Consider the following 13,295-nt stretch of genomic DNA (forward strand, 5'->3'; position numbering starts at 1 on the left):
TTTAGAACTTACAAAAATCACTGTCTTTTTCTCTCAAAAAATGTGCAAAATAACACTCAAGCATTGAGTAAACTGCTGAATAATCTGCCTCTTTTGATGCCAAATGCTTGCCCAGCGTACTATCCTGGCACAGGATATGAGACACATGCCATATGGAGAAATACTATTATGTTTGCAATCAGTGAATTGTTCTGGGTTATGCAAACCCACTGAATATTGTTGCAGTACTTAATCTGAATTAATATTTAGTTGTTGACGACACCTATTATAATAACTGCAGACTGTGTGGTTTACTTTCCTGTTTTTGACCATAAATTCATACAGAGGGAGATATATTTGGGGCTGTACGTTCTTTTGTGATATCCATATAAAATTGTACAGCAGCCAGATCAGTTATGCTAGATAACAAAGTGTGGAGCTGGATGCCAAGCAGCATCTTAGGAGCACAAAAGCTGACGTTTTGAGCCTAGACCCTCGGATTCTCCAACATCTGCAGTCCCCATTATCAGTGATGCTAACTGTGTTTGCAAACTTGCACAAAGCTACAGTAACAATTATTACTTAAGGAAAATTAAACTCATTTGCTTGAAGTGTCATCAATTGTTTTGTAAAACGTCCCTGCGATTGATGCTCTTACTAGGATTTTGGAAGCTATTTGAAGCCTAAGGCTTGATTTCCTCTTCAGACTTGTGTTTTTTTTATTATTGCACTTAATCAAACTGTGTCAGTAACTGAATGAGATGTGAGTTTTGCAATGGAGTGTTTTGATAACCATTGTTATATTTGCATGCCACTTAAGCATAGTGCTCTGATCATTATACACTCATACCAAGTCATAGCCAAAGCAAGTTTTACTTACATTTAATATCAGGGTCATTATTGTTGTGCTATCCATCCTTTTTCACCTGGCAACGTTTCCTTGAGGTGCATGTGCTCATAGCACTGTATATTTTCCTTCGTGCATTTCGTGAGTGGCCACTGCAAACCAAATTTAAAACCGGCAGGACTATCAGAGAATGACTGCCTGCAAGGTTTGTTTTGAATGGCCCTAACAATTCCACATAGAGATGCAGTTAGACGTTTGTGAAACACGTCCTCAAACCAAGTACCTGTTGTATCCAATTGCTTTGAAAACTAAACTCTTGAAAACCCTTTTTTTTTGCTAAACAAAGACTTCGACCAATTACATCTGTCAACATCTGGTAGCCTTTGCGTGCAATAATATTTCCCATTTCTCCTTCTCTAAACACTGGCTACTTTCATGCCACACAATATACCATTCAACACGTCTTCGCTTGCAAGTGTCACTGTTCCATCTATATCTACCTCAGGTTGACCCCCTTGCAAAGGCTTGGGAATTAGCCATTTGCTCCACTGACATAGCTGAATTCTACCCTGGTTGTTTCTTCTCAATGACCAATTACTTGATGGTAGGAAATGGAGCTAAATTAATGAATGAGCAAGAAAGAGACAAATGAAAATAACGTTTGTGGAAAGGATACAGAAACAAACAAAGGGATACTTGCGCTTTTGGAAGATGTTCAAGAAACAACTGGAACCCAAACAAGTGCATTGAGTGCAAAAATTATGCATTTTAATGAGCAAATCCACTGGAGATTAATTAATGTTTAAAAAACAAAGTATGCTACATATGAATAGAAATGAAAATATTAAGAATCACACAGGTCTTAGAACAGGGCTCAAAAGAATATTGAAGTTTGAACTGAGTGTTAATACAAAGGATGTTCACAAGAGAAATAAAGTTCAATTAAATGAGCATTGAACAATTCAATAAGCTCACTGCACAGTTTCCTTTCTTACAACCACACATATTCTCCTGACTATTCTGAATGAATTCGATGATTACTTAAATAAATCATAATGGGTAATTTTAATCGTGTTAGACACCTGCTTTACAGCCTCTCTGGTTTTATTCTCCAGTGATCTGAAAATTGTCCTTGTTATAATGTGGCTATTTTAAAGCTGCAGAGAGCAATGAGAAACCCATTTGAAATGATAGAGTTGTGATTAAGTGAACTGCAGTGTGGTCATTGGTATTAATTAGTTGTGATTTGTAAACAAATAAAAAGGTAATACCCATTGTGTGAATGCCCTTTTGTTCTCTCAGCAGCATGCTTTTAAGTGCATTTTAGTTGGGCATGGTTAGTGTCCCTACCTTAGGAAAAGGAGGCCTGGGTTCGAGTCAAGGTAGTAACATCTCTGAACAGGTTGATTGGAAACCAAAAGAACTGCGGATGCTGTAAATCAGGAACAAAAACAAAGTTGATGGAAAAGCTCAGCAAGTCTGGCAGCATCTGTGGAGGAGAAAATAGAGCTAACATTTCCAGTCTGGTGTCCCTTCCTCAGGCCCGAAACATTAACTCTGTTTTCTCCACAGATGCTGCCGGACCTGCTGAGTATTTCCGGCAACTTTGTTTTTGTTGTTGAGGTTGATTGGAAAAATAGGTTAATTGTAAACAATATTTTAAGACAACTTACCTTATAAATCAAATGTGGGGAAGTTCCAATTTCTCCTCCCTCCCCACTCCCACAACATTCATGTTCTAATTGTGCATCATTCTTTTGCTGCAAGCAAGAAGATGGATTTGGAAAACATTAGGCTGGGGTTTAGCTACTTGACTGCTCTAAATTTAGATTCAAAGAGAAATTGTATAAATAGCAATTTGTCTTTTTTTTCCAGATTTTCTCTTACTCTTCTGCCAAACTTGCAATGGATGATAGGGCAAACTCCTGTAAAAGCTTATCCCGTCAATGTCCAGTGAAACAGCCTATTCAGGAACTGTAGAACAGGAAGGACAAATAGTCATGCACATAATACGAGAGTGTTATTTCTTTTGTAATAAGATGCAGGGCGAACCAAGAAATAAAGTTGAGCCATCCGGCATGTTCATCTTTATGTGATGTTGATTTCTGTCACAATACAAAACACTGATCTGGCTGCGTTATTTAACAAAACCCCAGAAGAAGATTTGGTTTAAAACTCTCTGCACATCCTGCAGTCTCAAGGGCCCTGAATTTTAATGACATTCAAGTGACACCATCAAAAACAGATTAACTGGTCATTCATCTCATTTGCTGTCCAATGAACCTTGCTGTTCACAAATGACTGCTATATTTGTCGGCATTACATCAGTGACTACGATCACAAGTAATTCATTCATTGAGAAATGCCTTGAGATCTCCTGAGGACGTGATAAGACACTGGATGTATACTGTACACCTTTTTGCAAACCTTCCTAATTTATAGAATGAGTGTAGCTCAAGGTGTTGTATTTAAGGAAAAGGGTATTTTTAAAATGACTGGAGATTTCAAGATAAAGAAGATGCTGTAAATACATTGCAGGTCTTTCAGCATCGGTGATGAGAAAAGACAGATTTTCATTGCAGGTATCAGTCCTTCATGGAACTCTAAGTGCTACTGATTGAGTAAACACAAACTTATTGGAGACATTTGTATTCTTCAGTCCTCGGTAAGGGGGAGAGAAATGTCCCACTTTCTCAGGCGGAACTAGCTGAGAAACTTGGAAAATCAAGGCCACAGAAGGAGAAATCCAGCCCAATGTGTCAGTACAAAATGAAAAAGAGCCATCGAACTGAATCCCACAGTTTAACCCTTGGTTCATAATCCTGTTGTTGCAGCATCTGAAACCCATGCATTTTAACACAGTTCAAACAATACATTGTAGTGTCCCTGCAACCCCTGGCTGAAAGAAAAATCTCCTTAATTCCTCCTAATGCTTCGAACAATTACTTCCAATTTCTATCCCCTGGTTAATTCATCTCTTGGCTAACAGAAATAGGCCTTACTGATCTGGATTGTCTTCGACCCCTCATAATCACACATGCAAATGAACACTTTCCTCTGCCTCCTCTTTTCCAAAGAAACAAGTTTTCATTGCTACTGAAATTCAGTATTCCTGAGAATATCTTCAATAATTTTCTCTACACCCTTTCCATTGTGATTACATCCGTTCTTCAAAATGGTGACCGTAACTTTTCCACAGTAGTTTCTGTGACTTTCCTTTTTTGATCTGCTATTATTTGTAATGCTGTGCCTTGCTGTCGTAGTGTACAAGAGGACAAGCCCCAATATTCACAGCGTTGCTACAAACTAAATGCTTCTTAAAGAAATACACAAAATGCCCAAACTACTTGATTTTCAGATTGATAAAAAGCACAGAACATGTTTCTGTCCTTAACAAGAAATCACCATTCATTACAGATCATTGGATTCCAGCTACAAGGTAAACTGGGGAAAAGAAACAAATGCTGCAGGGGAAAATAGAGAAACAGTCCTATAGTCTTTGTTCCCAAGATCTGTCAGGTTGGTCCTTGCTGACCAAAGTTTTCTCTTTAATCCTCTTCTTTCGCCTTTTTTTCCTCCAAATGCTTCCATTGGTTTTCAAGAGGCACAGATTGACTGTTTCATTTCGAAAAGATTTCTGACTTATACAATTTAAAACACAACTTGAAGCATCTACTTAATGGAAGCTAAGTTGGTTTTCTCAGGTTTTAAGTGGCTTACTGCAGAGAACTGTGAGTCAGAGTTTTTGTTTGTTATCAGCCTTCTGCTTTCTTTTCTGGACCTACTAACCTCTGCTTGTGCACAGCCCAAGCTGTATAGTTAACTGACAACCAATCATCTTGCTTTTGGCTGTCTTGAACCTTGATTCCATCCATTACAAAGGAGCCAACTTGATTGACACCTATCTACTGTAGCAGCAGTATGTCCCATCTACAAGATACTCCACAGAAATTCATCAAAGCTCTTTAGATAGCGCCCTCCAAACTCATGACCAATTCTAGCTGGCAGGACAAGGACAAGAAGACACAAGGGAACATCACCTACATGTTCCCTTCAAAACCACTCACCATCTTGCCTTGCCAAATTGTTGCCATTTCTTCAGTGTCACTGAAGTTCCCTTCCAAAATGCATTGTGACTCTCCTTACTGCACAAAGATAATGGTGGAAGATTAAAACAATTCACCTGCTCAACAGCAACTTGGGATGGGCAATAAACACTGGATGAGCCAGTGATCCCAGATCCTGTGAAAGAATTTTAAAGAGCAGAGGACCTTTCGCCATGACAATTGATGCCTAAGCCACAATCAGTCAGCTTCAGTTGTCAATTACCTATTGACAGCCACTTTATCAAATTCCTTGCTTTTAAAACATGCAGCTGTTCTTGTAAATCCTTGGGTTCCAAAAATGTTTTTCTCATTTCAGTCTCTGTTTGTAAAATGCCATCAAGAAGAAAAATCTGGTCTTGAAGTAATAACAAATGTTTGAACCCCAACAAGAAAGACAAAGAGAGAATAACATTGAACCTCATGGAAATATTCCAAGTGGTAGAAAAATGATTGGCAGGGGAAAGGATGTAGGGAGGATGTTGTCTCCATAACTAGATACATTGATAACATTTTAAAAAATCCATACATTCTTTCTACTTATGATTGGAGATGAGTCGGGGCTGGTGGTCAGGCAGGGATTTCATTAGTCAAAAAAAAACAATTGTCCCTACCTCATCCACCTCAATGTGACTCCAGTTTCAATTCTAATTATGACCTGAAGCTCGAGGTTTTGTGGATGGGGGAGCAGCAGCTTACCTCCAGAAGGAAGGGTACTTGTTTGCCAACTCACTCTTTAGAACTCTGCTCCTCAGCTAAAAGACAGCACTCACTCAGGAGGAAGTTCCACCCATAACCTGAACTGTGTAGTAAACACAGCTGAGGTTACACAAAGAGACTTGAGGATGGTCAAGACAACCCCGAGTAGGTATTGTCATAATAGGTAACCCCAAACCATTCAGAGTGGGAATAGAGCCTCAACTCCAGACAGTGGCTTGTTTTGTTGAGAAGGTGGTGCCAAAGGGAAGGACATGGCATCTTGAGATGCCTCACAATGCAGTGCCCTACGCTTTTCAGTTTTACATATTTTGTCCACCTCTACCTACAGCCCATGTCAGATACATTTTGCTGTTATCAGAGTCTTATTCAGGTTAACAGGCTGTAAGAAGCTGGCTTAATCTTTAATTATTTATTTTAATATGGCAGGCGGGCATCCTGTTTTGACACCGAGACAACATGTACAGTAAGTGGATAAGTTTTGGGGTGTGTAGGAAGTTGGTGGACAACCCACCCAACCTTCTTCTTAAAGTCCCATCCATGCTTAAAAATATGTCTGACAACAGTGTGAAAAGTCAGTCTGTAGCCAGCCATTCAGTTGTACGAAATCGCTAAAGTACGTGGAGATAAAAGTACCCAATTTTTCAGGGTACTGGGCCATCGATAATAAATTATGGTCTTACCTATAATGCCCACATTCCAAGAATGCATTTTCAAAATACAGTAATCATGTCAGAACTTTACAAGTGGAAGTTTGGTCTTGAAAAGAGAGCAGTCATGCTGTCCTATTGTTAGCGGTTACCACAGTACAGTAGAGGAGCAGTGCTGCCACAAAGCCGCCCATGAAAAAGGTTCATGTGCCTTTTGTACCAGAGTTCTAAAATGCTATCTTTCTTTGAAATGCTGAGAAAAGAAAGGGGTGCTCCTGCTCAGTTTTGGCAAGACAGCTTCCAGCTGTACCACTGCAGGTGTATGAAGTAATAAATTATAAATAGCAAATCCTGGATGATTTCTACTGCAACTATAATTCAGACCTAGATTGGAAGCACAAGAGGGATTAACGTGTGCAAGTTGTTGTCCTGTGCTGATTTCAGCTGACAAGCCTGTCACAGGTTCTCTCAGAAAACTCTACTGGCAGACAGGAGCAAAGGGCAAAGTTGGCTTTAAACCGACTAATTGTTGGTTGTGACCCATTAAACAAAGGAACAACATTTTAACAGGGAACACTGAAAAAAGTTGCTTTTTGCCTGCAGCTATCATGTTCCACTGGGCTTCTGATCCTACAAAACATCACTCAACTGATAGCTGCAGCACCGTTGAAGGTGATATGTCGATAACGTCAATCTCTGGTGAAACACTGAAAATCAAGTCAATTTACACTATATATTCATTGCCATATGATGAGTACTAGGATTACCACTACGCAATAATTTTTGTTTGTGACCAGGGTAAATGCAAACCTGTAAGGCCATCAATTCAGATGAATTATGACTGTCTCCTTGTTAATCTTATTTAGTTTGCATGGATATGGCAATGCTACAAGATTTCCTGACAGAAGTGATTGAAAGTTTTCAAAAGATGGAAATCTCAATAAACATGCCTAAAAGGTGATTAGGGCAGATTAACTAACTAGGTATGATTTGTTAAAGAAAATACAGATTGTAGTGATTTGGAAACTTGGGATTGATCCTCACTGTGAGAGTTGCTATTGCCAAATGATCTGCTCGCAACAACTGTCTTGGTACATAGGCAAAGAATAATGACCTGGTTCAGGCATCAAAGTTTTTCAGAACTAACTTTCTGAACTGGTTTGAATGATATGAGGCAACCAGTGATAAGCTGGAGAAGATTCAGAGAAGATTGAATATAGAATTAAAGACACTGGATTACAAGTAGATTCAAAATATCGGCAAAAATAACAAGAGAAAGTGCTTTAATATATTGAAATACATGGAATATCTGGATATTGAGTTTTTAAGCTGAACTTTGCATGCCACACTTGGAGACAAAGCTCCATATTTAACAAAACTGATGAGAAAACCTCAAACTAATAAATTCATGTTTCCCTGTGGCATGTTAGATATTGAGGTTGGTTGGATCACTGAGCTGGTTTCTTGTTTTGCAGGCATTTTGTTACAATGCTGGGTAACATCCTCAGTGCAGCCTCTGATGAAGTGTCAGTGTATTCTCCTGCCTGTTTTTTTTAAAAACGAGAGTTTAAAAACCAGGCGGGAAAACACACCAACGCTTCATTGGAGGCTGCACTGAGCATGTTAACAAGCATGGTAACGCAAGGAGCCAGCTCGATGAGCCAACCAACCACAACACCCACAACCCAAGCTCCAAATCTACTCCGAAGCCTTAGACATGTTAGATATGTGGAACAAATTCCCAGCAAAATCCGAGTTTATAATAAAAATAAACTGGTGAACACCTTGTGAGGAACTAGATTGAAGATTCCATCTACAGGAACGATTTTGGTGACGCTATTCCCATAACATTCAAAAAGCTGGATAACTTTTTTTTAACAGCCCTTGATGATAGGAGAGATGTACACACTATTATGTGATAAAGGCTTTCTTAAAGATTGACTGCTTCTCTGCCAGTGGAGATGTGGTAGCCTGGGGTGGGGGAAGAGTTTGATGAATGAGATATTTTTTCCATTGTCTCATTCAGTTAAAAGAAATGCTGAGTATGCTCTGACAATTTGCATGCATAAAAGGGCACATTATAAATTTCAAACACTTCAGAGTTGTTTCAATACATTGCATGTCAGATTCACGAGGAACTCTCTTTTGACTCTGAAGCAAGATGAAGAGTGGGATTAATAAGCCTATGCAAGTAGAACTGGCTATAAAATGCAGTGATTGAATTTGATTGCTTAATAGATTAATAATTGTCAATACCATTGAGTTCTATATGTAGAAAAGGACTGTGTCACTCATCTTCTACATATGGCTCGAATATATTGACTGGCTTTTCTTTATTTGAAGGATTACTCTGAAAGATGGACGTCTACGAATAGTTAATGTAACGAAGAAGGATGATGGACGCTACACTTGTATTGCTTGGAACCATTTTGGATCAGCCAACAGCACAGGAACAATAATGGTGAAAGGTACTGATTAAATGTTATGATTCATTTGTATGCATAGAGACATGATATGAGAAAAGGTCATTGGTTATTCATCAAAGAGGTAATAACTCATGTTCTGTTAAACAATTGCACATCTTACACTTTGTGTATTATTCAACAGTGACAATATTTTAGCATTTGTTTATAAACATATCTCAATATTAACAAGTATGTATGACGTAGTTCTCATGGAAGTGACTGCCTGGGCCGTTCGTTTTTAACTAAGAAAATATCCCTCTCGTTTCATAAATTCAACTTCCACTTTAACACTATGAAGGAATTTGAAGATGTGGGAGAAGTAGTTTTGGCATTTTTAGAAAGGTGCACAGTTGTCATAGCTTGGCTTTAATACTTTTCAACACTGACAAGTTATCATTTAGATTTTGACCAATCTGCAATTATGTATTTGGTGAAACAACCCAATCAGTCTGGTGATCTTTATTTGTGAAATGCTTTCAGCCCCAGTTATGAAAAGTGTAAATTTCTCTTGACCGTTTCACAGTGACACTGTGACAGTATTTGAATTGGAACTTCAAAGTACCTTATTCCAGCAGCGAAGTCTGGCCAAATAAAATGGCATTTTCCCTTTACTTGAACTTCTAGCTTGACCAAGGCATTGTTATGTGAGTTGAATGATTACATACAAGTTGCTATAAGCCTTTTTTTATTCCCATTCCACTTAGGTAAATAGGGAGATGAAATGCAATCTTGCTTTTACACACAGCCTACTCAAATGAATATTGTTGACAACCAGGATAAACTGAAAAGGTGGGCAGAAAGCTGACTATACAAATAAGAGTGGCTATAGGGAATTATAACTTGAATAAAAGATGAAATATATTGGCACAGTGAGAAAGTTTGATGATGAACCAGAAACAATGGATAAGAGTTAATGTTCGTTGCTGATATTGAGGGGGAAAAGAAAACAAAAGGACTAATTTATTTTGTTTTAATTTATATGTAGCAAATTCAGATTTAGATTTATAAATAATCAAACCTACTGATGAAACAAAATAAGGAGCGCACGTTTGGGAAAACATATGTAAAATGCTAGAAGGTGGTGAGTTAGCATAGAAAAAGTTCGTTCACAATTGTAGTTTTCAATTGAAAAAATTGGGAGGACGTTGCAGAGTAGAGATGAAAGGAATCAGTGGGCTCAGAAAGGTAATTTCCTGAAATGTGAATGCACACAAAGCCGTTAAAGCCATTCGCATTTGATGTTATTATTGTAGCAACATGCACAATAGCAAACTAAATTTGTACAGGGCAAGGTTTAAGGCTCTTGTGGCATGGTGGTAGTGCCCCTACCTCTAAGCCAGGAGCCTAGGTTCAAATCTCACCTGCTCCAGAAGTGTGTAACCACATCTCCGAACAGATTGAGTAGAGTTAAGACACTGGAGTGATATCCATTGGAGCAGAGACATTCTGAAGCTAATGAAGTCTTTTAAAGTTATGAAGGATTTTGATACGGTGAACAGGAGAATAATAATTCTTCTGAATCAAGTGCTGATTATATTTTAAATTCAGCATTAAATAATGAAGAATGAGTTGACCAGACTTTTCTCGACAGCATAAGTCATTAGAAAATTGAACATCTTTCCTCAAAGTAATTGATGCATCCTTTCAGAACAAGTTGGTAAACATATGAAACAAAGCATGACACCAGAGAGAGACAAGGAACAAAGCAATTTATTTTGGATTATTCAAGCAAAAAAAAAGCACAATGTTCATTAAAGGCTGAAGTCATTTATGGTTTCAGTCAAAAAGACCTGAGAAATGTAGCTTTCAACATAATGGTCCTTTTCTGAGCTTTATACTCTGTGGATATCATGTTAAAACTAAGGTATCTTTTGAGGTCTGTATTGTAGAGAATTGAAATTGAAATTACAAAATTGACTTTTTTTTACATAACAACTCATACAAATAAATTGGCTCAGGGTTCAATCCAAAAGTTAATTGTGGAAGAAGAAAGACATGCATTTTTACCAAGATGTTCCCAAGTATTTTCAGTTTGCGATAAATGTTTGAAATGCAACCGCTTTTGTCTGTAGAAAATACAGCAGTGTATGCACATCAAGATCCCACAAGCGACATTGTCATCATGAACAGATAATCTGATCCACTGATGTGGTTAAGGGATATTAAGGGGTATAACTTTCCAGCACTTCCTGAAATTGTGCAACTGGACCTCTTTTTGCTACCTGAGAGGAGAGATGGGCCTGTACTTTAATATCTCACCTGAACGTTAGTTTCTCTGTCAACATAGCACTACCTCAGTACCCCTCTTGAGTGTTAGTTGCAATTTTGCGTTCAGGTCTGTGGATTGTAATTTAAATCTCCAACATTCTTACGCACAGACAACATGCCTACCACTGAACTATGACTAACTCGTTTTACATGTCATGCTAAAGGATAAGATAAAGAAACAACTAACCTTCACTGTTCAAGGAATGGATACTGAGAGCTGACATGGGCATATTCAGTTACACTTCTTTTAGCATTAAATGTTCATAAGATAAGATAGTGCAGGGATACCAAACAAATCAAGAAGATGAGAGATAATGAGAACTACAGATGTTGGAGAATCCAAGATAACAAAGTGTGGGGCTGGATGAACACAGCAGGCGAAGCAGCATCTTAGTAGCACAAAAGCTGACCTTTTGGGCCTTTTTTCTGATGAAGGATCTAGGCCCGAAACGTCAGCTTTTGTGCTCCTAAAAATCAAGAAGATGTATTGTTCCAACGACATTGATGCTCCTGTCCATCCTCATGACAGGGTTTTCAATGGAAGCAGGTACAGTTGAAATGTGCTTGCCAAATTGGATCCTGCAGGCACATATATTGTTACAATGGTATTAAGAATGACCTATCAATATTCAAGTTACATCGTCTAATTTTGGACTAAAGTGATTTTTGTGAAGACCACATAATCACATTAAATGGCTACTTCGATGCCTTGACGACAGATCGAGCTAAGCTTTGTGAAAGCAGTGTGAAATTTACAAACCTGTCCGCACTGCAATTATCATCTCATAAAAAGATGGTGATGATGGACAAATAAGTCAGCATCAAGGAATTCATATCCTGGTTAAGTCATACACAGATGATAATTCAACATACCGGGAGATGAAAGGCCAACTGTTGCTGAGCCAGCCTGGGAAGACAATGAGCAGGCGCAGGAATATAGAAATGGTCATAAATCAACAGCTGCTTGGGCAACAACGCAGAGGCAAGCAAAAGATGGATTTGTAAGCAAGAATGAGAGGATATGTTTCCTACCTATCACCCATTGAATGTCACAAGCCTCTGCCCAGTGTGAAAGCAACTTTGACCAAAATTGTTCACTGAGAATTCAAGCTCTACAAGTTTAATCACACCTGAAGAAATAAGACAAAAGCTAAAATAGTCAAAACTCAGGTTTAAAACTTACTATCTGAAGGACTCTAAGAACTTTCATCCATAAATATCCTTACCTTCCTGCCTCTGTAGAAACACTCCACAGCTTTATTCTAAGCTGCCTACTTGTGTTTGATATTACGTTTCTTTTGAGGTAATAGATGATAACATTCCTCTTTCTTTAATTCAAGAAAACATTGGAAATGTTCATTTTGTTCTAGTTAATTATGTTTCTGTTGAAATGCAGTAACTGATTGCAAAAAGTCAATTAAAACATTTGTTTTAACTGACTGAGAGGCAGATAAAAAGTTAAAACCCCATCATCCCCTTCACCTGGTTATGACAATATCGAAAATATTATTTCAGGATTTTCCTACTGGCAATGGAAACAAAAATTAGGATTATTTCTGGGTCACTAGACCCCCCACTAAAGAGAGGAGCTCACTTTTGGGTTGTTCATGGAGGTGCCAATTAAAAATGCTGATTTGTGTCTCAAAATTGAAGACTCAGTTAAAGGCCCCCATTTTAAAAATTACAGCAGACTATTCTCGAAGGTTATTAAAAGAAGAGGGTGCTTCAACAGGAAGGCAACCTTGCTCAAAGTTTTCAAATCTTCAATTAATAAATAAATTAAAAATGGATCCCTACAGGGCAGCATGGAACTGCTCCTGCAACCAGGCACACAAGCAGATAGGGAAGGCCTCTTGGCCTGTTGGAAAATCTGGTGCCCCAGCCTACTGCAGATTGCGTATCTTGAGGAATCCAAACTAGCCCCTGCTTACCTGGAAACTTGAAACCCTGAACTGACTTCTTTTAATTGGGTAATTCACTGCTACCAATCTTTCCTTCTCTCTGCTCTGTTGGAGTTGTACAGGGCACATCTCTTGAGAAGTTGTCCAGTTGGAAGATACAATTTATGACAATTTTTTTTGCTATTAACATAGTGAATACAATTGATTTTGTGTGACATTGTGTTACATCCATAGGTAGTGGAGCTCAATGTAACTCAAACAGCAACTATTTCAGAAACATTACCTGATACCAGAGCTTCCCCAGAATTTTTTGTCTGTTGTTGGCATTTTTATATTTATGCATATTACCCCCATCTCCTGCCAAG

At 38.3% G+C, this 13,295-nt stretch overlaps 1 protein-coding gene across 13 annotated transcripts in view; it reads left to right on the top strand.

Moving 5' to 3' along the window:
- LOC125460282 (contactin-4-like) overlaps window positions 1-13,295 on the top strand; it is a 2,333,145-nt gene that overhangs the window by 1,824,298 nt on the left and 495,552 nt on the right. For all 13 annotated transcript variants that reach the window (XM_048547566.2, XM_048547564.2, XM_048547580.2 and 10 more), the window contains one exon: window positions 8,640-8,764. In XM_048547566.2, the coding sequence (XP_048403523.2) occupies window positions 8,640-8,764 (125 nt within the window). The remainder of the gene's footprint in view (window positions 1-8,639; window positions 8,765-13,295) is intronic.

This window comes from Stegostoma tigrinum, chromosome 11 (assembly GCF_030684315.1).
Source record: "Stegostoma tigrinum isolate sSteTig4 chromosome 11, sSteTig4.hap1, whole genome shotgun sequence".
Lineage (NCBI taxonomy): Eukaryota > Metazoa > Chordata > Chondrichthyes > Orectolobiformes > Stegostomatidae > Stegostoma > Stegostoma tigrinum.